The sequence below is a fragment of the Lutra lutra genome, chromosome 5, assembly GCF_902655055.1.
Source record: "Lutra lutra chromosome 5, mLutLut1.2, whole genome shotgun sequence".
In the NCBI taxonomy this organism is placed as follows: Eukaryota; Metazoa; Chordata; class Mammalia; order Carnivora; family Mustelidae; genus Lutra; species Lutra lutra.
In genome coordinates, this window is record NC_062282.1 from 107,699,405 (window position 1) to 107,727,381 (window position 27,977).

At 42.2% G+C, this 27,977-nt stretch overlaps 1 protein-coding gene across 3 annotated transcripts in view; it reads left to right on the forward strand.

Moving 5' to 3' along the window:
* The window catches only part of RASGRF2 (Ras protein specific guanine nucleotide releasing factor 2), a 266,197-nt gene that overhangs the window by 115,736 nt on the left and 122,484 nt on the right, over window positions 1-27,977 (forward strand). For all 3 annotated transcript variants that reach the window (XM_047729966.1, XM_047729964.1, XM_047729965.1), the window contains exons 6-12: window positions 8,169-8,248; window positions 8,636-8,829; window positions 14,314-14,423; window positions 15,206-15,324; window positions 21,757-21,917; window positions 22,817-22,883; window positions 23,404-23,540. In XM_047729966.1, coding sequence (XP_047585922.1) covers window positions 8,169-8,248; window positions 8,636-8,829; window positions 14,314-14,423; window positions 15,206-15,324; window positions 21,757-21,917; window positions 22,817-22,883; window positions 23,404-23,540 — 868 coding nt within the window. The remainder of the gene's footprint in view (window positions 1-8,168; window positions 8,249-8,635; window positions 8,830-14,313; window positions 14,424-15,205; window positions 15,325-21,756; window positions 21,918-22,816; window positions 22,884-23,403; window positions 23,541-27,977) is intronic.

Sequence of the window (27,977 nt, forward strand, 5' to 3'; positions counted from 1 at the left end):
GACAATGAACTTTAACATGTACTTGCCTTTTTCACTTAACGGTATATTCTGGACATCTTCCCATATTGACATCTAAAGAGCTTTCTATTTTATAAAAAATCACTACATTGTTTTACATTATGTGAATGTGCCATAGTTTTTCTCTAGCCAGCCTTTGGAAAGGCCTCAGAGATAAGTTGATATTTGAATAAAGACTTGAGGTTGATGGGGAAGCAAGCCATTGGGCTATCTGGGAGAAGAGTGACACAGAGGAGGAGACAGCCTGTACAAAGGCCTGAGGCTGGGGCAGACCTGGCTTGCTTGATTGAGAAACTGCCTAAGGTCCATGTGGATGAAAAGCGGTAACAATTGGACATTGTAAAGATGTTTGCTTTTACTGTAAATAAGATGGGCAGATACTGGTATCATTTTGAGGAGAGAAGTAGCATCATATAACTTATGTTTTAAAGTCTCACTCTGGTTTCTCTGTTGGGAATCGAGCACAGGGAAATCAGTTTGGTGGCTATTTCAATAAACCAGGTGAGAGATGACTGTAGCAGGGAGGCCTGTTAGGTGGCTATCCCAACAATATAGGCGAAGGGTGATTGTAATGGAGGCCGTGATAAATGGTTAGATTCTGGGTATATTTTTAAATAGAGCCAATGAAATTTCCTGATGAGTTTGATATGGGGTTTTGAGCAAAGTCCAAGGTTTTTGGGATGAAAAACTAGAATAATAGAGTTAACTACTCACTAAATGGAGAACACTGAGGTATAAACAGGTTTAGGGGGAAAGATAAATTTTAGTCTCAGACCTCTCAAGCATGAGACGTTATTAGCCATCCAAATGGAGAAATCAAGTGAACAGGGATTGGATATCAGTCTGGAGTTCAGGGAAGGAGTTTGGGCTGGAGATATAGATTTGGGGGTCCAATAGCATATAAAGAGTATTTAAAGCTGTTGGTCTGCGTGAGTGTACCAAGGGAGTAAGCACAGATGAATGAAGGAAGAGGAACAAGGATGAGCCTTGGGATATTCCAACATTTAGAGATTAAGAAGATGAAGAGGAACCAGCAGAAGAGAGTGAAGAGGGTAAGTTAGGGTTGTAGAATGGAAACCAGCAGAAGGGGTTGTCCTGGAAACCAAGGCAAGAGAGAACTATGTAAAAAAGGTCAAATAAAATGATAACTGAGAACTGGCCGTGGGTTTAACACAGAGCTTTTTGACTTTGATGAGGGGCCAAAGCCTCATTGGAGGGGACTTAAGAGAGAATGGGGGGAAGGATAATAATTGGAGAGAGTTGGTATCAAAAACTCAGTGTTGCTGTAGAGAGGAGCCAGTAAACAAGATGCTACTTGGAGGTAAATTTAAAAGTATAAACAAGTGTGTTTGTCTTTCAAGATGGGATAAAAATTACACCGATAGCAAGGGGGCAATGATGTAGGAGAGAGGGGGAAATTTCTGGAGCAATAAGCTTGCATAGACATAAGTGGATGGAACATGGTGTTCAAGTCAAGTTGGAGCACAGAGAGGAAGAGAATAGTACCTTGACACGTATGCCATTAGGAAGCAAGGATATGCAGTCATGGTGCTAATAGAAGGAAAGTGCTGGGGTTAGATAAGAGAGGAAAGGTGTAAAATAATGCAGTATGATTGCTAGGCAGCTGGAGGAGCCTACATTGCTCTGTTAGGCTGGTGGTCATGACTTTGCAGTGAGACTAGTCAGGATGGTTGAGTGTTTTTCCTTTAGCTCCTTTCAGCTGCATGGGTGCCTGTACAGAGTAGGTGGATGGCTGGCTTTTTGCTGTTGTATGAGGCTAATATGATGAAATCAGAAATGAATCGGGGGCGCGCTCCTGGGTGGCACATTTGGTTGAGCGACTGCCTTCAGCTCAGGCCATGATCCTGGATTCCTGGGATGGAGTCCCACATTGAGCACCCTGTGTCTGCTTCTCCCTCTGGCCTTCCCCCTCTCATGCTCCCTCATTCTCATTCTCTGTCTCTCAAATAAATAAGTAAAATCTTTAAAAAAAATAAAGAAAAATGAAGAGGGGGAGTTGAAGATGTATGCAAGGGAGAGATTATAACGATGAGCCATGGAAGCTAAGCTGTGCAGAGAGGGAAATGATGGTATGAGGGGGTGGTGGTCAGTATCATGGATTAAGGTCCTGGTGATGTGAAAGGATTTTTGGAGTCAGAATTCTAAAGAAGTAAATGGAAAGATAAAGAGGTGGTCAGAGAATAGTTTGCTTGAAATAGATAGGGAAGGTATGTAGTTACTGACAATGACAAGGTCTGAAGTATAATCAAGGGAGTGTTGGTTAGGTCAATGGAGGGTAAGATCCCTAGAGGAGAGGAGTTCAAAGGCCCTAGAGGCCAGGATATTGGAATATTGTTTTTTTGTGCATATTAGATTTGACCAGAATTATGACAGGAGTAGGGCTAGAGAAAGGACTGCCAACGAGCTGGGAGCTTGGAGCTCAAAACTCAAGGCATTAAAAGAGTATCTGGAGAGAGTTCTCCTCCACAGTGGTGTTGTAGGAAGACCCTAAACTCACCTCCTCCATGGAACACAACAAATTACGGCTAGTAATAGAACAGTTCCTCTTAAAGAAGAACTGAGGGCTTGACCGAACCGTTTCTGCACAACCAAAGATAGAGAGAAGGGCAGGAGAACAGCAAGAGAGAGGGAGACTTGGTAAAAAAGGGAATCAGCCCTTAATGCTGCAAACAGCAGTGGGACTGGATAGTACTGAGGGGCCAGGAACAGATTCCCCTGTCTTTGGGCACAGAATAAAAGCCATAGTTTAAAAGAGCAACTGGCATATAAAAAAGAAACAGTGCTAGAACTTTGCCCAGTGGTGGAAGCTGCTTGGGTGCTCTCCAAATCAGAGGGACTGGAGAACGACACGGTTTATGTTCCCATCCCACTTTTTTGTCTATTTTTTTTTATCAAAGCCTGGAAAAGTAACATTAATTTTTTTTTTAAAGATTTTATTTATTTATTTGTCAGAGAGAGAGAGAGAGAGTGAGAGTGAGCACAAGCAGATAGAGTGGCAGGCAGAGGCAGAGGGAGAAGCAGGCTCCCTGCCGAGCAAGGAGCCCGATGTGGGACTCGATCCCAGGACTCTGGGATCATGACCCGAGCTGAAGGCAGCCGCTTAACCAACTGAGCCACCCAGGCGTCCCAGTAACATTAATTTTGTTAGTTAACTCATTCCCCACATCTACATGTTTGTCTGTATACTCCTTTAAGGAAGTAACTTAAGTGTCCATCAGTGGACCAATGGATAAGGAAAAAGTGGAGGTTATGTACACACACAAACACACACACACAGAAATATTACACAGCCATAAGAAGGGATGCGATCGTGTTATTTGAGACAACATGGTTGGACCTGGAGGCTGTTTTACTAAATGAAATAGGTCTGACTAAGAAAAACAAATACCATATGGTTCCACTCAGAAGTGGGATCTAGAATTAGATAAATAAATAAACAAAAAGCAGAATCAGACCTATAAATACAGAGAACAAACTGATGGTTGCCGGAGGAGAGGTGGGTAAGGGTTTGGGCAAAATGGGTGAAAGGGAGAGGGACATACAGGCTTCCAGTTAGGGATGAATTAAGTCATGGGAATAAAAAGCAGAGCGTAAGGACTATAGTCAATTATATTGTAAAAGTGACAGGAGAGATGGTAGTTAGGCTTGTGGTGACCATAGTATCATGTATAAACCTGTCAAATCACTAACTGTACACATGAAAGTAACGTAATATTGTGTATCAACCATAGTCAAAAAAATTTCTTTGAAGAAAAAGAAAAAAAATTATTGCAATATGTTTTAATTTGGCTTTTTTTTTTAAAGATTTTTTTTTTTTTTTTGACAGATCACAAGTAGGCATAGAGGCAGGCAGAGAGAGACAGGAGGAGGAGGCAGGCTCCCTGCTGAGCAGAGAGCCCGATGCGGGACTCAATCCCAGGACCCTGAGATCATGACCTGAGCCGAAGGCAGAGGCTTTCACCACTGAGCCACCCAGGCGCCCCTTAATTTGGCTTTTTAAAGAATTAGGTTTTTTGCATTTATCTTATTCTTTGTTTTATTTACTTTTGTTATTGAAGTATAATTGACATGTAATGTTATGTTAGTTTCAGATGTGCAATGTAATGATCCAGCAATTCCATACATTACTTAGTGCTCAACAGGATATATGTACCCTTAATTCCCTTTCTTTTACCCTTCCTCCAGCCTGCGTTCATTTCAAGTTACCGCCAATTCTGAGCTAAAGGTTATTTTCCCTAGGTTTTTTTATAAAGTGAAAACCCATACTGTAAGTAAGATTTTAGGGACTAAATCATAGGTCACAATTAAAATGCATGTAAGTATTTTAAAAAGGCAAGACTGGGAGGGTCTGTAGATGGCTGCAAAAAGACTGGTTGATGGATGGTAACTTGCTTCTTTTTTAACGATTGATTGATTGATTTGAGCGGGGAGGGGCAGAGGGAGAAGAAGAGAGAGGCTGTCAAGAAGACTCCCCACTGAATGCAGAGCCCGTCTTGGGGCTTGATTGAGCCACCAGGTGCCCCTGGATGGTAACTTGTTAACAGGAGATTAGAAGCTTCTCTGTTGTGAGGTGGGAGTTCTCCCCACATTAGGTGGCAGTGGCCATGCTCGAGTGTGTGGGACATCGCAAGGGACCCAAGGGGAGCTCCTGCTCCTCAGGCCATACAACTCACATTTTGGCAACGCGTCAGCCACCCAAGTGTGTCATTCTATCAGTTTTGATAACAGTGGACAGGATGGTAAATGGCATTCTGCTCATGAGGTTGGCAGACCACCGAGTTGATCTTAGGTCACCTCTGGGGATTGGTTTCCATTGGATTGCCTGATCTGCCATCTGGAAGGCCAGGCTTGTCATATTGTTTAAAATTCAGATTCAGGATGTGCTGTGCCACTTCTTGGAAGGCAAGGCTGTCAGCTCTTCACACAGTTAGTAATTGTTTACTATCCCTCGTCCTTAATGGGCATTTGAAGAGGTATGTTTTTATTTTTTTATTTATTTGTTTTTAAGATCTGTGTTTTTATTTTTCCACTCTTTTTTTTTTTTGCTTTTAAATTAGTTTTTACTTTTAATTCGAGTTAACATACTGAAGACGTATGTTTTTAAAGCAGAGGCTTGCTTATAGGGTGTTGTCATTGTTGCTATTTAACTGGATTCCTTTCCTTGCCTTTAAGTGGGAGGTAAAGGCTTCCAGTTATGGCAGGTCATTTTTTTTTTTATTTCATTTTTTTAAAGATTTTTAAAATGTATTTATGAGTGAGAGAGAGTGAGCAAATGGGGGGAGGCAAAGGGTGAGGGACAAGCAGACTCTGCAAGTGCAGAGCCTGATGAGGGGCTTGATCTCGTGACCCTGAGATCATGACCTGAGCTGAAACCAAGAGTCTGATGCTCAACCAACTGAGCCACTCTGATGCCCCAATTTTTTTGAATTTCAACAAAGTTTATACTTAAAAAAAAATAGTAACCTCCCTATCTACATGCAGGATTGTTTTATCTGTTTTCTAATCACCTAGGTATCAAAATATAAAAGTAGATATATCAGTTACATACATTTTCAATGTAGGAAGGTGAAGCCTCTCTGTGAGTGGAGGGAGTTCACTGCTTACAGAAGTTTTTGGAGAAGCTGGAGAAGTCACATCAGGGAGCTGTCTCTGGATCTTTGAGTTCAAGGGCACAGCACGGTAGACATGCTTCAGTGGTTAGCAAAGTACAGCCACCACCATTGCCACCATATCTGCCTCTCAGGTCCAGGAAGCTGTTGCCTAGAAACGAGGACAGTGAAGCTGGGTGCTGGAATGGCTTCTAAAACACGCACATCTCCACGACTAATTTTCAGCAACAGGAAGGTCTCCTCTGCTCCTGCTTTCCATGCCTTACCAAGTCCATCTGTTTGGTGCGAATGGTGGAACTGAACCTCCATCCAGAACCGCCTTTACAAGGGAGGCTGGGGAGCGTAGCTTTAGCTCTCCATCCTGTTCACCTAGAAGGAGGATGGAATAGAGGTTAAAAGGCTAATAGACCCAGCAATTGCACTACTGGGTATTTACCCCAAAGATACAGATGCAGCGAAAAGAAGGGCCATAAGTACCCCAATGTTCATAGCAGTGCCTACAATTGCCAAACTGTGGAAAGAGCCAAGATGCCCTTCAACAGACGAGTGGATAAAGAAGATGTGGCCCAAATATACAATGGAGTATTATGCTTCCATCAGAAAGGATGAATACCCAACTTTTGTATCAGCATGGATGGGGCTAGAAGAGATTATGCTGAGTGAAATAAGTCAAGCAGAGAGAGTCAATTATCATATAGTTTTCACTTATTTGTGAAACATAAGGAATAGCATGGAGGACATTAGGAGGATAAAATGAAAGGGGAGAAATCGGAGTGGGAGACAAACCGTGAGAGACTATGGACTCCAGGAAATAAATGGAGGGTTTTAGAAGGGAGAGGGGTTGGGGGTAGGATGAGCATGGTGATGGATTGCACGGAGCACTGGGTGTTATATGCAAACAACGAATCAAGGAACCTACATCAGACTCTAATGATGTACTATATGGTGACTAACATACACAATTAAAAAAAAAAAAAGACCTAATATATACAATACCCACCAAACTAGTTTGGGTTGAAATCCTTGAACAGCAAACACCACTTAGTTAACATTTCTATAAAACAAAAATAAATTACTATCTTCAAGCAGTGGGTGTTTTGTTTCAGGGACCATTTGGAAAAAGTTAAGGATTTCCCACTGATGTATATGTAGTGGAATTTGACTTCAGCAAACCAGAGAGTCTCACTTACATGAATGAGTCTGTATTTGATTCTGTGGATGTGCTAGTTCAGAAAAGGCTTTAGAGGTTCACGCCAGTGGGTTAATTGTAATGAGGAAAAAGCAAAAGTTGCTTTGGTAACTACTCTTCTTGAACCTTTAAGAAATTTGGATCTCTATGCATTGTTCGTATTTTAGTATCTCCATGTAGGCTTTGTCCTTTTCAGGGTTTCTTTCACATTTCCTTCTGGGAGTCTGAGGAGTGGTTACAGCACAGTTCTGCCAAACCTTTGCTATGGATTTTTTTCCCCTGTCTCCTGTCAAAACTTATTTTAATGAAAGAGAGACTCCTTTCCCTGAGTTAGGATCTAGAATCAAATCTAGAAGGAAAAGGATCACAGCTAATTTTTTGATTATCCATTGAAGTGCTACATTCTAACAGTAGAAAGATGTTTCTATTATAAGTTGGTAAAGAGGGTTATATGACAATGATTTGGTACTTACTGTCTTAGAGTATTTGAAGCTTAGCTCAGAATTTTTCTTCAATTTTTAAGATCGTCTGAAGGGGGTACTTCTGGGTGGCTCATTTGGTTAAGCGCCTGCCTTTGGCTTGAGTCATGATTCCAGGGTCCTGGAATCCAACCCTGCATCAGGCTCCCTGCTCAGCGGGGAGCCTGCTTCTCCCTTTGCCTCTGCCTGCTGCTCCCCCTGCTTGTGCTCCCTCTCTAACAAATAAATAAATAAAATATTAAAAAAAAATTGTCTGAAAGGCACATTGCTTTTTGAGGGCTAGTGCAGCCCATGTTATTATTTGGTCTACAGTCTGGAGGCCCTGGGAGACATGTATATCATGTATTTATTAAGGCGTTAAAAACTCATGGGGCGGGTGCCTGGGTGGCTCAGAGGGTTAAGCCTCTGCCTTCGGCTCAGGTCATGATCTCGGGGTCTTGGGATCGAGCCCCGCATCGGGCTCTCTGCTCAGCAGGGAGCCTGCTTCCTCCTGTCTCTCTGCCTACTTGTGATCTCTCTGTCTGTCAAATAAATAAATAAAATCTTTAAAAAAAAAAAAAAAAAAAAACCTCACGGGGCGCCTGGGTGGCTCAGTGTGTTAAAGCCTCTGTCTTTGGCTCAGGTCATGATCCCAGAGTCCTGGGATCAAGCCCCTCATTGGGCTCTCTGCTCCTCAGGGAGCCTGCTTCCCCCCCCCTCCCTCTCTGCCTGCCTCTGCCTACTTGTGATCTCTGTCAAATAAATAAATAAAATCTTAAAAAAAAAAAACCAAAAACAACTCAGTGGGCTTCTTCAACAAAATAGACATTTTACAATGACTGGATTGTATTATTTTCCCACTTTTTTTTATAGTGAAACAATCATGTTCCTTCATGAAATATTTCACCAAGGATTGAAGGCAAGGATAGCAAACTGGCCTACTCTAATTTTAGGTAAGTCCATGCTTTAAAGATAAAAGATTTTCTCTTAATATGGCAACAATTTAAGTAAAATCGCTTCAACATCATTCAGCCTACGCTGTCTGAATTTCCCTGTTGACCTGTGAGCTTCCTTGGGTACCAGGCTTCTGTTTCAGTGCCCCTCCAGCCCTTTTCTCTGGCCTGTCATGGCGCCTGTGGGGCTAGAGTGGTGCCCGGCTCCCCAGGGGTACTCTACCAGATCAGTCATTCACACGTCTGAACTGGGGACCATGTGCACATGTGACCCTGGGGCTGGGAGCCGCTCTCGGCCAGTCCATGGAGTGGACAGAGTCCCTTCTCATCCCTTCTATAATTTATCGAGCACAAAGAGAAACTGCCATGTTCACTTTTCTCTTCCAGCCGATCTGTTCGATATTTTGCTCCCCATGTTGAACATTTATCAAGAATTTGTACGTAACCACCAGTACAGCCTCCAAGTGCTTGCCAATTGCAAACAAAACAGAGATTTTGACAAACTCTTAAAGCAGTATGAAGCCAACCCTGCCTGTGAGGGGAGGATGCTGGAAACATTCCTGACCTATCCAATGTTTCAGGTACGTCATCTGGGACGCATTGTAGAAGTCACTGACGGCAGTCTGGTTGGTGCTGATACCTCGGGTGACCAGAGCAAGGTGTGCAAGGGTGCCCTGTGGGGAATTAGGGCCCAAGTGCATCATCTGTCATCTTGAGCATGACACTGAGATAAACAAATACAGGCCACACATTTTCTGTCTGTGTAGTACAGGGAGGAAAGGCAGGCTTTTTTTTTTTTTTTTTTTTAAACCAGGCATTTTGGTAGCAATTAAATCAGGAAGGGTTTTTTTGCAAAGTGGCACAATTTTCTCTTTACAGAAAGATTCCACACAGACTTCTTCCATGGAGGCTCCTCCTCCAGCATGTTTAAAAATATTACTGGGTTTACAGAAATAGGACACTGTGCAAAACTTTCAGTATCTGCTGGTTGCGTAAAAGACGCCTGAGGGGTGGAGGGGTGCAGGGAGAGGCTTTGTCTTCCTGCCCAGATCTCTGCCCTGTTCCAGTGGCTGTCGAAGCTGGTCTGGAGCTGGTCTGGAGCTCTGCGGAGCTACAGGAGGATGTGCCGGGTCACGGGCTGTGGACACGCAGCATCTGGAGGCACTGACTGGACTGGGGGACTCTTGGCCCCTAGTTGGGTTGCTGCACTGAGGCTGGAGCTTGTTGCACCCCGAGGGCTTAGGCACACTTGTGTTCTTGCCTGTATCTAGGGCTTTCCCGCTAAGAGCCCTTGAGTGAGGACTGCAGAGGCCAAAATGTGGATTGAAGCTCCTGCTCTTTTGAAAAGTGTCGATTCTGTTCTTTTGGACAGGCATCGAGTGTTCTCGTTGTGGAATTTATGGGGCTTCTGGCCAGGTCCCCAGACTGTCATGTGGTAAACCGATTCTCTCAATCATGTGTCAGGGCTCTGCGGAGAGCTTCTCCCCCCTTGGACAGGCATCGCTGACCCCGGCTGATCGTCTTGGAGCCTTAGGAAGAAATGTTGCTCTGGTTCATGGTTGATGGTCCTAGAGTTTGTCTCTCCTGCTTGAAATCTTGGCAGTCACCACAGAGGTTTAGTAAGATTTTTAAAAACTAAAAGGATGCATCTGAAACAACTTAAATAGAGTGAAGCTGTAAAATGTTATTGTGTTCTTTCATGGGACAGAGTTGTTTGAACTCTTTGCCCCTCTGAGGAAATATTTTACAAGAAAAACTTCAGCACAAAAAAACAAGTTGCTTTTTTTTTTAACCTTATAAAAATTGTAATTTAAGCTTTTACTTAAATGATACAAACTTTATATGGTACAATGTTCTGAGATTCTGTTTGAGTTGTTGGCAGTTACCTTTATGATTAAATACCCCAAATTATATCTTTTTGGCAACTTCATCTCAGGTGAATATTCAAAGGGAGAGTTATGAAAGTCACATGGAACATTCAGGGAGGTACCTGGCTCCCTTTCTGGCAGCCCATTTATGTCTTCCCGAACCCTATTTAATTTCCTCTCGGTGTCATTCTCTCAGTGTTTTAAAATGCCGCAACTGCACTTGCACGTTAGGAGAGGTGACCAAACACAGTAGACTGTAGGTCCTTGGAAAGCCCTTCAGATCCTCTTACAAAGGCTGAGATGCTCTCCTGCCACCCGCCCTCCTTTGCCCTGGAGTATAAGCCCCGTAAGAATAGCTTGGCATTTTCATTGATTCCAAGGAATTCCCATAATGCAGGAAAGGACCATTGGACTGAGAATCTTTAGGAGACTTGGATGTCTTGCTCACTCTTCAGTTGTACCATTGAGGAAAATAATTGAACCATCTAAATCTTGGTTTCTTACTCTTAAAATTGAGGCACCTGAGCTCTAGTCATCTCCCATTTGACTTTGTGATCCTAGGGGGACTATATCAGTTCTGGAAGTTTGGGTAACTATGTGGCACTGCAAGGAGCCTGGTGTTTGTCCAAGAACCCTTACCCCAAGACTGCGGTGGCCCCAAACCCTAGAATTTAGCTGAAGGGTCAGATGTTGAGATTCTCTGGCTTCTTCCAGACCAAAGGCACTGGTTATGAGAGCCATTGTTCTGGGAGAAACCTCAAACTTGATTTTAGCTAGAGTTTGTCCAAACTGCAAGAAATGTACAAATTGAAAGAACATGGAATTGTGCTGTTTATTTGCTTCCCTATAACTATTTTGAACAGAGCAGGAGGGAAAACCATCAGAATTTGCTCCTAAAAGCCTCATTCTCCTTGGATGTCTCTTCTCTGTCTTATTGGCTTGGTGTCTCTTCTTCCTGCCTTCTCCGTAGGAGTGACCCTATGGGACACTTGGGGGAAAATTGCCCTTTCTAGAAGCTTGAAGGTTTTCTCTCACTAGATTCAATCTGTCCTTCTTGTTCCTTTTGGGTTCTTTTACAAATGAGTCATGGAAGCGTTGGCTCCCTCAGAGAGTCTAACTGTTGCTACTTCCCCCTGCATGCCTGTGCCATGGTACGTCGCCACCTCCACCTTGCTCTAGTGGAGGCCAGAGGCGGAGGCACTATGGTTCTTTTGGTATAAGGCAGCAGCGGAGGAGCCTGACCTACCAAGGGCCCTCTGGCCAGACTTCTTGAGTCTAGACATGGTGGCAGAGATTGGTGTGAGCACAGGGGAGAGCCAATTGGCAGTCTTTAGCCTGTGTATATTTAGAAGAGAAAAGTGTGGGGCACCTGGGTGACTCAGTCATTAAGCATCTGCCTTTGGCTCAGATCATGGTCCCAGGGTCCTGGGATCGAGCCCTGCATCTGGCTCCCTGCTCTGCGGGAAACTTGCTCGTCCCTCTCCCACTCCCTGTGCTTGTGTTCCCTCTCTTATAGTCTCTCTCTCTCTGCCAAATAAATAAATAAAATCTTTAAAAAAAAAGAGAAAAGTGTGATTTCTGGCCTCTCTGTCAAGTCCATTGCTGCTGTTAATATCCTATGTTGAGCTATAGAAGCATGGAGGAAATGTAGAATTTGGATGATAGTTCAGTTTGTCCTCAATTGAACTATCAGACCAATAAGTCCAAGTGTTGCCAAGAAAAAAATTTGTTATGGAAAATAATGTAGTCACTAATATAATTTTTTAATTAGCAAAGACAGTGGCTTAATGGGTACTGTTTAAATTGGCTTCAGCTGCTCATAAGCCCATTGGGAAGCCGATCATGCAGTCTGCCCCCGACGAGGACAGTGCTATGAGATGTTCTCCAGAAAGTAGCCACTTGCAGCTCTGGCCACCTAGTCCCTGTCATTGGAGAGCAAGCTAATTAATGTCTACAAAGTGACAATATTGTTCCGTAACTAAAAGGAGAATCAAGATTCATCTGGAGTGCACTTAATGTGATTCTTGGTTTCTGGTGGGGAACGGATTTCTAATCGGCTCTTGAATATACACATGAGCTCTGTGGAGAGTCGTCCACTTCTCTGCAGAACATCCTTGCCTGGCTTTTTAGCAGCTTCAGGCTTGTTTGTTCCTCCACCAGAAAGGAGAAAGGGCCAGTCTCTGAATTTCAAATCCATCTACTTGAATCTTAGCCAAGGAGCTCTCTAAAATAGATTTAATTAATGGGGGAAGATCATGAAGCTATTGACTAAACTTAGTTTTGTGGGTTTTCAGTGCCTGCATTTGTAAGTGTCAGGCTCTCCCACTCCTGCCTTCTTTGTTATGAAAAATGTAGTGCATTAGCTGTTGATTGCCTGGATTTTCTTAGGACTGCTGACTTAGAAGCAAACTGGTATCCATCATGGCGTTGTGCAGAAGAGATTTGTGAAAGTCTACGTATCCCAGGGGCCTTTACCAGGGAAGGTTTTATGGAATGGAGAGACAGAAAGAGTCCTCCCCATGCTGTACAGGGGGAGGGATCTCCCTCCTCTATGGAGTCCATCTGTGCTTCCAAAACCTTGATGTGATGACATCCCCTAGGATGCAGTCCCAGAGTATCAGGGCAGATCCATGTCTGTGCTGATGGCACTGCCCTTTGTGCTCATGCATAAATATGGGCCTTCAGCAGACGATATTGAGTAACCTGGTGAAGGCCACCACCTGCACCAGAGCAAAAGCAGACCTATGGATTGAGCTGCCAACACCTCGGGACAAGATGGAAGGCACTAACCACAGCACCTTGGGAGGCTGTGTTACTTCCTTCATTCTCAGAAGTCCTTTCGAGGGCCCACCCGGTGAGACACCAGGCCCCACAGAAGAGACCCAATGGGCTTGTGCACCAGTGAGAGCCATGATGATGGCTGGCTCTGGCATTGACTGTGAGACCACCTTGGGCAAGTTACCGGACACAAAGCTTCACAGTTTGTTTCCACCTTTTCTCTATAAAATGGGGAAATAACCCTTACATTGCTATGAAGATTTGGGTTGCCCTCTCCAACCTGGAGCTCCAATCCGACCCATAGTGGGCAGTGTTACAGTACCTGCTGTTTGAGCATGTTATTTTTTTTTTTTTAAGATTTTATTTACTTATTTATTTGACAGAGAGAGAGAAAGGGTCACAAATAGGCAGAGCAGCAGGCAGAGAGCTAGGGGGAAGCAGGTTCCCTGCCGAGCAGAGAACCTGATGCGGGGCTCAATCTCAGGACCCTGAGATCATGACCTGAGTCGGAGGCAGAGGCTTAACCCACTGAGCCACCCGGGTGCCCCAAGCATGTTGTTATTAAAATTAATCCCACTGCCCCAGTTTTCTAAGAAATTTTAGTATGTAAGCCAGTAGAAAATGAATATGTAGGATCGCTATGAGTGGTGTTACATCTCTATGAGTTCTGTTAAAACCTTCATAGGGCTGGTGGAGTTTCTGCTTTTGACAGAATTCAGATAGTTTATCCAGAAACAAAAGTATAAGTAAATAATGTAATTAAACCATATTTTTACTGCTAGAAGGATGAGTTAAGGTAAAGTAGGATGAGAATGTGATAAAAGTGAATATATCTTCTCTCAAGTTTTTATTCTTCAAGAGAACATTGCAGTAGGATTGTGAATTTAAAAACAAAAATTGTGGGGTTGCCTGGATGGCTCAATCAGTTAAGCATCTGACTTTGGTTTAGGTTATGATATTAGGGTCTTGGGATTGAGCCCCATGTGGGGCTCCCTGCTCAGCCGGGAGTCGGCTTGTCCCTCTCTCTCTCTCTGTCTGTCCCTCCTCCCACTCATGCTCTCTCTCTCTCTCTCCAGTAAAAAAAATCACGAACAAATGTATCTAAGTAAACTTGCGTGACTTGATAAGCAGTGCGTGTTTCCCTATGAACCAATTTTCAAATCTTACGATTAAGAAATATATGATTATATTTAAAAAACCTAAAGAAACAAGTGTTTCTTTGGAACATAATGTTTTGTCACTCTTCTCTAGTGTTTTTGATGAATGTGTGTGTATGTATGTGTGTGAAGTTTGAAGCATAGTTCGTTTCAAAACTGTAGAAGTAGAGATGCGCTTCCGACATATTGACGGCCCAGGAGAGAACGTCCCAGGGCTGCTCATCCTGACCTCTTGCTCATGCTGGCCCTTATTTACGTTTAGATCCCTAGGTATATCATCACACTTCATGAACTCCTCGCTCATACACCCCACGAGCATGTGGAAAGGAAAAGTCTGGAGTTTGCTAAATCAAAACTAGAGGAACTGTCCAGGTATGTGGAGAACGTATGATAAAGGCTTGTTTCAAGAAAGCAGCACGCTAGTCTCTGTAGAAATCTACTATACATATATATATATATATATATGTCTAGGGAACAAGAAGCAAGACACAGTCCAGCTTCTCAGGTTCGCCTGAATGTGAAACGCTAGCCCTTCAGATGGTGCTGAATCAATATACACATTAATTTAAACCAAGAGTAAAATACACCTTTGAAAATGTTTTTATAGCATGTGGGTTTATGTAATTGAGATTATAGGTGCATTTGGATTTAAGTTCGAAAATGTTATCTTTGCATAATAGGAAAATGATTTTTAGTTGTGTCTTTGTGTTCATATTTGGCAAGAAGCTAGAGAATGTGTATTTTGGATTTATGACTTTTCACTGTTTCAGTGAATTATTTACATCTGTGTTCCTTTAGTTTATATGGAATAAATAGTATAGAGTTCTCTAATTTGTTCCACCTCTAAGAAATGGCATTATAATTTCAGTGAAGGGAGGTGTTCATAAAATAATAGGTTGCTTTCCTGTTGCATTTATAAACAGCATCCCCAGGGTCCTCATTGGTCGCTGGCCCACTTGTCATTTAGAACCGTAATGTACATTCGCTTTGGTCTGAGTCGTGGCCGCTTGAAGCCTAGAGGTCTGCTCTCCCCACAGCCCCAGTCACACTGATCCAAGTTCAAAACTGAGCTTTCCAGGTAGCGCTCTTTGCATACTGGCTCAGGCTATAGAAAATCTCTCTCCCTGTGGTCTGTTCGTGCTGTGTCTTGACAGGATAATGCACGATGAAGTGAGTGACACTGAAAACATAAGGAAGAACCTTGCCATAGAAAGAATGATCGTAGAGGGCTGTGATATTTTGCTGGACACCAGCCAGACTTTCATCCGCCAAGGTAAGTCCTCGTTCGGTGGGCCCGTGGTCTTGGCTATGTCTCTGACTATCACATTATCACCGGCAGATCCTGGAAGGCATTTTGGAGCAGGCTTAATGTAGCTGTGCAATTGATGCTGTCCACGCAGGATAGCCCCATGGCCTTGACCGAGGCTGTGGTTGAGGCCCACCTTTGTGCTGTTTCTTTTCAGGGGCCATGAAAAACAGCAACACAATAATAGTAAAGCACGAGTGGGACAGTAAATTACATTCTGACTGGACTCTCCTCCTCAGTGGACCAGACATTCTCTACAGCTCCAAGGAGGACAGCTCGGTCTGGCCGATGAGAGTGGCAGTGCCGGGTGGCGACGATTTGCAGGCCAAGGCCCAAGAGAAACTTGCCTTACTCAAAGCCCTCTCACATAGCGGTGGGGACAAGGTCCGAAGTGAACACAGCTGTCTCTTGTTCCCCTTCTTCATCAGCACTTCTGGATCAGCCCCACATGATATGATTTGATCCCCTTGACAACTCTAGTTGCCCAGGGAAATGTCTCTTGACCCCTGCCAGGCTTGGGTGACGGTGAATGTGTCTTGTCTGTGGGATGGGTGCTTTGCCAGCATCACTTAGTATACGAAGCTTCTGAAATGTTGACACAGCGCATCTCCCTTCAGGGCCCGGAACCTCATCCTAAGTCCCTTTTCGTTGCTCAGGTGTTCAGAGGGAAGGGAGCATGCCCCATGGAGTTGGTTTGTGACAATAACGTTGCACACATTTATAACTTTGAACTTGGTGGCGTATACCTTTAGAACTAGGATTAACCTTTAATGTGGTTTCTGTTCCTAATGTGCCAATATCGCTTAAAGGTATTTGCATTTCCGTTGCCTACCAAAATGTGCTGCTTAGCATTTTTTTTTACCTCCTCAAACAAGACATTGTTTGAGCTGCAAACATACATTTTTTTTGCACAGAATACTTGAAAAAATGTAACGCGTGCTGTTCTGTTTTCCATGATTTATTTAGAGAGTGAAATGACATATATGTTAACGTTTGGAAGTATATTTTAGGAAATGATAACTTTTCTCATTTTTGACTTTTGATAGTGATTTTTCTTTAAATCTAGTGGAATATAATGCTAAAAAAACATCAGGCCTTCCTAACCCCCTCTGTTCCTCCGCACAGAGTGTGTCCACACATGGCTTCCTGCTTTCCTGGCCCTTGCCTGGCTCTGTGCCTTCCCGTGCACTGTCCCCAGCCTGGGGACAGGGACTGCCCTTATCCATCCCTTCTGTGCCTATCAAAGTTTGGCTTGTCCTTCCAGGCTCAGGTCAGACTCCTCTAGGGAGCCTTTTACAATATTCTTCTAATCTTACTCTCCCCTTCCCTCCACTTAGAATGAATTTACCTTCCTCCTTGTTTTTAGGCCCCTCCCTCCTCACGCATGGGTTTCATCTTCTTGTTTATCACAGGTACACGTTGGCACGCTTGTCACTCCCAGCCATTGTAACTCTGGAGGGCTGTGTTTATGAATTCTCTCCTGTCTTATATGCTGCTTTCCATTATACATACCTGAAAGACGGGCATTGGAGTAAATTGAATTGCTTGTTGAATTGCAGTTTTGGTTGTTAGATGTCTTTTTTTGTATTTTTCTTGTATTTGGAGTTCATGAAAAAAATACTAATTGACTAGAGCTTTATAATACGTGAGAATGCAAACAAATGTTTCTGTAACTAGTATTTTATTTCTGAAAGGTCTTTGATTGAAAAGTAGTATTATGCATAAATATTTATTTCTACAAACTTAGACTGCTCTTGTCTAAGTTCGAAAAAAGACATCTCTAATGAAAAATGCTGGAAGGCCGAGTATATTGAATAAGTCATTTTTTTTCAATGCACCTGGAGGAAGAGCACTCACGAGCTGCCTCTCCCTTTGATTCCTGTCCAGATGTTATTGGTTGCCTGTTTGTGCCCCATGTTTAAGCACTTCTGTCAGCTATTAAGATATCTAATGTTATTATTGTATTGATGTTGATACAATGATTTGTCTTTACAGTATTTTTCTGTATTTGGCTGGTTAGTGTGTTTAGGAATTATTCAATAAAGTTGGTTTTAAAAAACCAAACCTGAATCTGAAAGTAGAAAGGAATCCAATTTTACATAATTTGGGAAGTGTACATTGTTTTGCTTTGGTTGTTCCTGTTATCACTTCTCCTAAATACCCTTAACAGACTTTTAAGAAACCCAGTGAGGTGGGTTTCTTATCCTTTTAAACTTTGAAGGATTCTATTTTTTTTTTTAAAGGGACTAAAACTTAGCTCTAATTGTCCACTGGTATTTGTGTTATATACTTTTAGGGATGGTATGCGGTATGTTTCAGAGTGTGTGTGTGCGCGTGTGTGTGTGTGTATGTGTGTGGGGGGGTGCGTGCACAAATATATGTGTAGTTTTGATCTTAAATGAATTCTTGTTCTGAGGACTAGAAAAAAGAGGCCATCGAGGTCATCCAAAAGACCTCCTTGGGATAGGGGCATCAGCTAATCTCAACTGTCAATCTGTGGGAATTTACTGATTGAAATAACAGAAGCTCTGTTATAAATTGTTTCTAATTATTAAACAGTTGATGAGCAGGATGGAAAGGACTATATCGTATTGTGGTCAGATAATGTCATTTATTTTCTAAAATCTACTCAACGTTTGTTGAACTAAAGTGTAAGAGTCCGAAGCAATAATAGGGAGGCATTATAACCATGTCACTGGAGGTCAAATCCTGCCTCCTCTACTTCCTCACTGTAGGATACTGGGCAATTTACTTAACCTTCCTTTGCCTCAGTTTGCTCTCCTTACATTGGAGTTAATAGTACCCAGCTTTTAGGGATGTGGTGAGGATTACACGAACTAATGGGACTCCAAGAGCATCTATCTAGACTAGTGCCTGTGAGAGTATGACGTAAATTTAAAAACCAAGATCTAAATTTTGGAATGAGTTTCTGTTTTTCAATAACATAAAATATATATGAATTATATATATATATATATATATATATATATATATATATATATATATATGAATATTCAGTAGATGATAAGGTGCTCTAAATTGACATTTTGCACTAAACCCATTATGCATAGTCAACGTCTTGTGGAAATGTGAATCAGGATCCTTAAGTGAAGGTGACCAAGTTCAGAGCTAAATGCTTTGAGAATGAGACCTAGACCTCTGTGGTATCTTAATCATTCCAGGACTGGAAATTATGTCCTTTCAGTATAGCAGTGTTCTTTGGAATTGTAATATGGGGTCTGGAAATAATTGTACCTTCTCAAATACCTAACCAAATAACCTGGAAATGGCTCTTCGTTGCTTCTCAGTACTGAGTAGAATGAAGAATAAGGTCATTACCCAGTCTTGAATGCCACTCTTTTGGAATTAGTGACTGAATTAACAGAAGCTTTGTTGTAAATTGCCCCAATTATTAGGTTGACCAAGGATAGAGATGCAAGAGACTGTGTTGCAGCAATGGCCTGTTATTGAAGAATTACTAATTTAATACTAAGTATTCCTTTAATTTGTATTAACTAGAGAGGAATCTCCAAGTTTTATAGTTGTGTTGAAATACCAAGTCAAACTTAAAATGAAATGTGAAAAAAAAAAAAAAGCCACCTGACATGTTTTTTCCCTTATGATTATTTTATAAACCAAATAATGGTGTTGAAATTGCTCACTTTTTATACTGATGTATAGACTTCTGTATATACCTAATGTATCTAGTGAGATGAACAGTTACAGATCAAGCAGATTAGCATGTAGTTACCAAGGAAACATTTATTTATTTTTTTACCTGAAAGGTGAAAATAACAGTATTACTAGTATATGAGCTAACAGTGTATTCTGTAATTTCTGTTTAACAAAATCATTAAATGCTAGAATCGCTTAACAACACACGGTATTAAGTCTTAATGAACTTGGCTTATAACCTTTCTGAAAACCTTTCCTACACCTGTTTATCCACCAGGATATTTGTCTTAAGGTCCAGGCTTTCACTCTGCCCTAAATGATCTCACCACCACTCATGGCAAAGCTAGAATGTACTGTCTTCTCCCCTCCGATCCCTTTCCAAGGATCAGCTTTAATGTTGCTGAATCCACCACTGTCTCCTGGCGGTGCCACTCACTCTGGTGTGATCTTAAGAGAGCTGCTTAGCCCCTTGGGCCTCAGTTTCCCCTTCTTTTGAATGAGGGACAAACCAGGTCCTCTGAAAGAACTCCTCTGGCTTTCATTCCAGCTCCGGAGCCCCATGAGTACAATCTTTCTGCTATTACTCACTCATTTACTTCTCTAGGCATTCTGCCTTCTGCTCTGCACATCCCCCCCTCCTTTACTCTTGAAATTTAATTACTTGCTGCCTGCACTCTCTGACAGCTTCCTCCCACTTGCCTCACCTCCTCCTTTCCCTTTCCCCTTGCCCATTCCCTTCAATGGAATCAAGCCTTCTCCTGCCCCGCGTTCCCCAGTCCCACGCCCTCCCCCAGGACTCCTTCTGTGCTATTTTTGCCCCACCCCCCAATAGCTGCCTACTTTGTCTCTGTCAGGCAGCCCCACCTAGGCTTGGGTCCACCCCCACCCGCACCCCACCCCACCCCCGCCCCGCCACTTCTTCACCCTCCCCCAACCCCCCCCACTTCTTTAGATCTCTGTTAAAGTAGATGATATTTGAAATATTCATATGCTAATGTGAACATTTTGTGACCCACAGTCATAGTTTTACCATTTAACATATATGAACCATTTTAGTGGGGTTTTCACCACTTATGGAAGTAATCTGTGCTCATTAAAAAAAAATCAAGAATTGCAGAAAATGTATGAGGCGGAAACGAGGTTGCCTGCAATCTTGTTTTTTAGTGCTGAATCCTGTTAATAGTAAAGGGTTGGATATGCATTTAATGGTTCTTATGAGACTGATATGTGCCTTTGTAAGGCTGCATTTAGGATAGGTGGTAGATTGAACAAATAGTAGAAATATTGCTGACTCAAGGTAGTTCAGAAGTCAAGGTATTTACAAGAATCTTTCCTAGCACTTTTTGGTTTGATATCTAACTTAGATTGGAATTTTATTTTGTGGGGATAGGAGGTCATTATTAGGGTGAAATTATAAAGTATCTGTACAGCTTCTCACTTTGAATGGAAGACAGGTTTGCTCACAGGAATGCTCTGGTATAGACTTTATGACTCTAAAGTTTCCATAGATTCCACAAAGAATTTTTCTCGCACTTTATTTGTTTATTAATATTTTATTTGAGAGAGATAAAGAGCGCACATGAAAGCCCAAGGGGGGAGGAGCAAAGAGAGAGAGAGAACCCAAGCAGTCCCTGCACTTAACACAGAGCCTGTGCGGGGCTTGATCCCACAACTAAGGTCATGGCCCGAGCTGAAATTAAAGTCAGACACCGAGCCAACTGAGCCACCCAGGTGCCCCATCACACATAATTTAAATATAACCTGAAACAGCTGCCCTTTAAAAATTTAAATTGCATTGAATTATATAATCTGTGTATCTTTATGATATACATGCATTGTAAATTTTATTTTTAAAATACAAGGTAAACTCTACTAATATGCTCCTTGTCTACCTTCCTGTCCTCAGGGAGAATAAATTCTGTTTTCTTCTTATTATGTTGTTATTATTATCATGTGTAATTATACAGTATTATCTTATTCTTTTTTTTTAAAGATTTTATTGGGACGCCTGGGTGGCTCAGTTGGTTGGACGACTGCCTTCGGCTCAGGTTAGTCCCGGGATCGAGTCCCACATCGGGCTCCCAGCTCCATGGGGAGTCTGCTTCTCCCTCTGACCTTCTCCTCGCTCATGCTCTCTCTCACTGTCTCTCTCTCAAATAAATAAATAAAATCTTTAAAAAAAAAAGATTTTATTTATTCATTTGACAGATCACAAGTAGGTAGAGAGGTAGGCAGAGAGAGAGAGGGAGAAGCAGGCTCCTTGCTGAGCAGAGAGTCCGATGTGGGGCTCGATGTGGGGCTCGATCCCAGGACCCTGAGATCACGACCTGAGCTGAAGGCAGAGTCTTAACCCACTGAGCCACACAGGTGCCCTTATATCTTATTCTTAAGTAAATAAATGAACTGAGATCAGATCACCAAGGGACAGATGGAAGAAGTGCCTTGTTTGAGTTCCAGTTTGGTTTTCTTTCTAACTTCTTTTAAAGCTTATAGATGAATAATCAAGTCTGAGGTGTTTTACAAAAGTCATAGGGATTACTTGGACCCTTAAAACCTGATTCCTTGTCTCTTCCGCTCTGAGTGTAGTGGGGGTTTACTTCCAGTGGTGCGTCAAGTAAGTCCTTGGTATCTTGGGAAACAGGCCCTAGAGTTTGTTGCATCAAGAACAGCTCTCACTTGACAGAATTTTAATTGCTGTGTATTCTTCACTTTTGTGATCACCAGGTTCTCTTATTCAAGTACCTTCTGTTGAGAGGGGGAAACTTAGTAAAGTTCGCCTGGGTTCATTGTCTTTGAAAAAGGAAGGAGAAAGACAGTGCTTCTTATTTACAAAACACTTTTTAATTTGTACGAGAAGCTCAGGAGGAAAGCTCCATCTGCTGAAGGTATGGGTTTACATGACTATTCCACTTAATGTCCATGCACTTGAGAGGCACAGAGGTTAATTTAATTATGGCTTCCCCATGCCTGGTATCCTAAAACCCACATTGTCACAGGTGCATAGTGAGACACTGTGCAGTTGCTAAGCTTGACATGCACTTTGTTGTCAATTTTACCCCAAATGATAGAAATTTAAGTGTGTATTTTCATAAAGAAGTGCAATTAAAGTCATCACCTGGAAAGAATGATTACTATTGAGCTACAAAAATCCTGTTAAATCACTACAGTGTACTGATCTAATATTTGCTAACTGCTATTTTACCTTGCTTTATCAGCAAACCACGACCCTTAGCCCGCTGCCTGTTAATAAAGTTTTATTGTCACACAGCCCTGTTCCAGTGTTTACATATTGTCTGGCAGCTCCCTTGCTTTTTAAAATGGCAGATTTGAGTAGCTGCAGTAGAGATCATATGGCTTGGAAAGCCTTAAAGATTTACTGGCTGGCTCCTTATAGGGAAAGTTTGCCGATCTGTACCTTCTGTTGGTAGTGCCTGACTTCTTACCCGGCGCCATGATGATGGCTTTCCACCGCGTGCAGCGCTTCCTGGTGGGTGGGCTCAGTTGCACTCACTCTCAAGGTGCCAACTGGTCTCCCACAGACCGACTTGCTCAATTTATAAAACACTGGCAGTGAGAGTGGGTTGGGGGAGAAGAATCATGAGGTTCAGTGAGTGTCATTACTTTAACACAACCAAATTTAGTTTTGGAATCTATGAGAAATTATTTCTGATGCAGAACTCTTGTGGTTTCTTCTGTGGCAGTTTGAATCAAAGGTTTATAAATCTGAGCTTCCCAACGTATGCAGGACTGTCAGCCTCTTAATGAAAAATTGGTTTGTTTCCAGACAGGTGGGGTTCTCTCTCTCATAGAATGTACGTTGATTGAGGAGCCCGATGCGAGTGATGATGACTGTAAGTCACATTCTTTCTCTTAGAATTATGGTAGAATAACAACGTCTTGTAGCTAAGAAGGGCTGTTGAGGAGACAGGGAAGATGTTGAGAATATGCTCCCTGAAGTCATTTCTACATGAAGAGTTCTGTTGAATCATTTAACCTGTGAACTTCGTAAAACCATCTTTAGGAGTTCATATTTTACTGAATTTGTCTCATTTTTCACTGGCAGACAGAGAAGAAAGGAATTGAACTAGAGTGAGTTGGAATTCTATATATTATGGAAATTTTTTTAAAAAGGAAAGGAAACAGGAAATGAGTAGGAGCCCGGGATCTTAGTCCTGAGGAATGGGCTGACTTCAGCTTCCTTATCTACTTCTGAGCTTAGTAAGGGGTTCCCCTTGCCCAAGAAGTACTATGTTGCTGAAATGAGATTCTGGATTTGAACACACATCGATCCTCTTACTAGAACTCTGTGAAAGTGGCTATCACCCGTATTTTTGTATTCACATCTAATTGTTTGCTTTGCATGTGTTGAAGCCAAAGGTTCTGGGCAAGTATTTGGACATCTGGATTTTAAAATAGTAGTGGAGCCTCCTGATTCTGCCCCTTTCACTGTAGTCTTGTTAGCACCTTCCCGCCAGGAGAAAGCTGCCTGGATGAGCGACATAAGTCAGGTAAGCAAGTGGCATTTGCTGCTAGTTGTATTGTTTTTTAATTTCACCACATAAATTGTGGGGGGGGGCAGATTTTTAGTTATTTTGTTTTTATTAAAAAATTTACTTCTGGTTGCTCTGGTCACTGCCATCACCCCTGTGTATCTTGTTAGCTGGGACCATTTGTTATTGTTGTTTGTTTTTCTTTGTAAGGTTGAATTTTCCTGAAATGTGGCACTTGCTTGTTAATTCCTGGGCATTTTTGTACAGGCTGTAAGTGTGATCAGTTGTGTTAAAATTGCCCTATTAGTAATAAATTCTCCAGTGACCCCCATTAGATCATCTTTGGCTTACTTGTTCCTGAGGCAGGAAAATGGTGAGAGATACAAAAGCAGCTAATTTGTGAGAAGTCACAAATTAAAGAATCATATCAAAGAAGAGAGACTGTCTGTAGTAGGAAACCTGAAAATGAACTTTCCTCTATTTTATATGGAAAGAAAGTAGGAAACAGATTTGTTTACTTTTCCTTGATCAACAATGCCCAGTGAAGGAATTGTTGCATGTATTCAGAAATTGGAAATATGTCAAAACTAGTTGTGATTGGGCTTAGTTGTTCCTCAATTGAAGTCCACATTAATTTTTACTCCATTAGCCAATATAGGAGAAAAATGTTCATGTAAGGCAAATATTAAAGAAGATAGGGGCAAATGGATAAACCATATACTATAGATTCAAATGCCTTCTTTTTTCTGAAGAGCTCATAGTAATTTATATACAAAACTTAGGTAGAAATGTGAATTTCTTCTGAGTGACTGAAAACTGAGGAACAATAGACAATGGAGGGCAAAATAATTTTTTTATATGTCAAAAGAAATTTTATAGACTTAATCTCATTTGATCCTGACAATAGCATTCTGAAGGTAAAGAGAAGTATCAGCCCATTTCACAGGTGAGGAACCTGAGGTTTGGAAGGCTAAGTGTCCAAAGTTACACAACTGCTTTGAGTCAGGAGTCAAACCTAATCCAGGTCTTTTATTAGCATTCTAAACATCCTCTACAGGAATGCTGGATTTTTGCCTATATACCTCCAGGACTCCTCTGATGGTGAATAAATAGCTTGAAGAGAAGGTGCCTCTTTTCAGGTCAAAAAAAGAAAGAAAATGGGGGATCTTCTGTATTTGCATAATTATATCCATGTGGTGATTTATTACTCCTTTCATTAGCTCTGTGCTGTATGACTTAATACTTTAGTCTCTGTTTGTAATACATCTCTTCCCTTATGAAACTCTGCATCAGTCACTGGTTCTATGAATGTATGTTGAGCAATCAGCATGTAGTGCCAGGTATCACGCGGGTATCAGGGATACAGCGATGATTCCTGGTCCCAAAGAGCTAGGCAGACCAATAGGGAAGAAAGGTCGGTGGACAACTTAACGCAACAAAATTTGGCAGGTGTTGTGAAGCCTAGATAAGTAGAAAGGATGGTGAGAAAAGGAGGAGGCAAAGGTGTTTTTCTAGCTGCTACTAGCTTCTACCTCGTTGCACAACTGGGGCTCCTAAGATACAGAATTGATAAAAGCCCCAAACCTTCATTAGCATGCCTGGAGACGCATTTTTATGAAGGAAGGACCCTTGGGTGCATGGATGATCCCATAACTGTTTTTTTTTAAAGAAAGGGTACAATGCTTTGTCTGCCATAAGCATCCAAGTGGGTCTTCCCACTTAGGCTCCATCTTGAGGCAGAAGTATACAACTTCTTCATATTTTTACCTGAGTCTCTATGGCTAATATGTTAAATTCTTCTAGACTGTATCTACAAGTGAACTGGAGAATAAGGCTAATAGAAAGTTCTGTCTTTTTGAGTGACAATGATATAATTCATGAAATTACTATGTTTGATGGAGCCTTGATGTTGTGTGGCTTTAACATATATTATTTCATTCATTCAACAAATATATTTATGCAGTGATAGTATATGCCAGGCACTGCTTAGACACCTGTGATACATCATGAACAAAAGAGGTAACAACAACAAATTCTCTGACCTTTTGACCTTACATTCTAGCCAGAGGGATTTTGAAAATAAACAATAAATGTAATAAGTAAGTACCTACTCTTTTAGGCTAGAAGGAGATAGGACAGGGTAGGAAAGATGGCGCTACTGGGGGTAGGTGTGGGTCAGTACACTTTTTAAAGATTTTATCTACTTACTTGAGAGAGAGTAAGAGAGCATGAGGGGAGAACCAGACTCCCTGCTGAGCATAGAGCCCGATGTAGGGCTCGATCCCAGGACCCTGAAATCATGACCTGAGCCGAATGGAGTCACTTAACTAACTGAGCCACCCAGGTGCCCCCAGTACACTTTTTAAAATGGTGGTCCCCTCAGGCTGCAGGAGACCTCTGAACAGACACTGTAGCAGGTGATGGAAATACCATGTAGATATGTGGTGAAGGGAAAGTCATTTCAGAGAAAGGGAAGAGCCATTGTGAAGACTCTGAAGTAGGAAGACACTGCCTGTTTTGAGGAATAGCATGATGTCAGTGTGGTTGAAGTGGAAGGTATGAGAGGGAGAATAGGAAGAGAGGAAGTCAGGGAGGTAACAGAGGTCCAACCGGTGGTGGGGTGGGGGGGTTGTGCCCTGGTACAAGCTTTAGCTTATACTCTGAGTCAGATGAAAAGCTGTTAAAGGGTTTGACAAAGGAATTTCATGATCTGACGTAAGTTTTAAAGGGATCGCCTTGCCCGCTGTTTTGCACGAGAATGGGAGTGAAGGGCAAGAGTGGCAGCAGGAAGCTGAATGAGAAGCTGTTGGTGTAACCCAGCGAGAGTTCCTGAAGGCTCAGATCAGCATGGCAGGAATGGAACTGGAGATGAGGGTTGTGATTCTGGACTCATTTTGAAGGGAGAGCCAACAGGGTTTTCTTATGGCTTTTCCTTGGGGTGTGAGAGAAAAAGAAGAATCAAGGGTATCTTCAGAGTTTTTGTCCTGAGCCACTGAAGAATGGAGTTGTGATTAACAGAGGTTTGTGGTGAATGTCAGAAGCTTACTTTAGGTAGGTTCAGTTTCAGAAGGCTGTTAGACACATTTGCATGGAGTTGTGATGTAAGAAACTCATTAATACTGAGTTGTTAAGTGAGCAGCAGTCCAGCATTTGGGGAGAGGTTCAGGTGAGAGAGTCTGTGTCATTTAGGTTGTGTTTAAGACTGTGAGAATATTGAGACCACCTAGGGAGTAAGTAGAGATAGAAATGAGAAAAGGGCCATGGACTGAGTTAGGAGTCGTGGAGAACAGCAAGAGGACTGAGAAGGTTCCACTAGTGTGGTAGGACAGCCCTGAGGGTATGGTGTCTTGGACGTCAAGTGGGGAAAATGTACCAAGAAGGATGGAGCGGTCATGTGTCTACTGCTACTAAGGGCTGAGTACAGTAGTGAGTGCTCTGAGGTTCTTAGCGATTTTGCCAGTGCAGGGTTTGATTAGTGGGTTGTAGGGACAGAGTGCTCCACTGTTGATTGAGCCTAGCCTGCCGCCTAGCAGCCTGCATCTCAACTGGCTTTGTTCTCTGCTCAAAGCATTTTCGTTTTATGGGGGACATTATGTGCTATACATACACTGATGGTTATTTGTCAGTCTCCCAGTGTGTCTGTGGACATACTCATTATTAATAAGATGAGCCCACTGAATGCTGGAAAATGTACTGTTTAATATTTTATTATGTATATGTAAAAATGTGGACATAAAAAGGAGCTAAAAATACTGTCAACATTCAGCCCACCAAATTAATATTTATCAAAGTATTGCCACAGATAACTGTGGTAGAATTGCCTGAGGGTTTTTGCAAACTTACAGGTTCCTGAATCTAGCGTCCAGACAACCTCCCCCCACCCAGGTTTAACAAGCTCCACAGGTCACTTTAGCATAATTAAATAGGAGGACCTTTGCCCTGAAAATCAGTGGTTTCCACTTCTAAAACCTCCACAATCCTGCCATACAGAAATAATTTTGCAGTTTGCCTCCCAGTGTATATATACATCATTCTCATGTTTTACCTCATTTACATCTTCCTGTATTCCTGAGGATTCTTCATATTGGTGTCTTTGAGTGGCCACACACATGCGTGTGCACACACACGCGCGCACACAGTATCACATTAATATACCACTTTTCCACCTTTTCCCAAATAGTTGGATATATTCCAGGTTTTAGCGTTAACAAGTCTTGTGGTACTAAACATTGTTATACAGGGAGTTACTCTCCCTTTCAGGTCCCTATTGGCGTATCTTCTCTACAGAAAGTAAGGTTGGTATAGAGGGTCTGGTAACTTCCATGACTTCATGATTCATGACTTGACAGACTGCCAAAGTGCAAGAAATCTGTGACTCATCATTTCACTACATCATCGGCAAAACATCTGTGCAACTTTTTTCTAAGTCCTGTGCCATTGTTGAGTTTTGTCGTA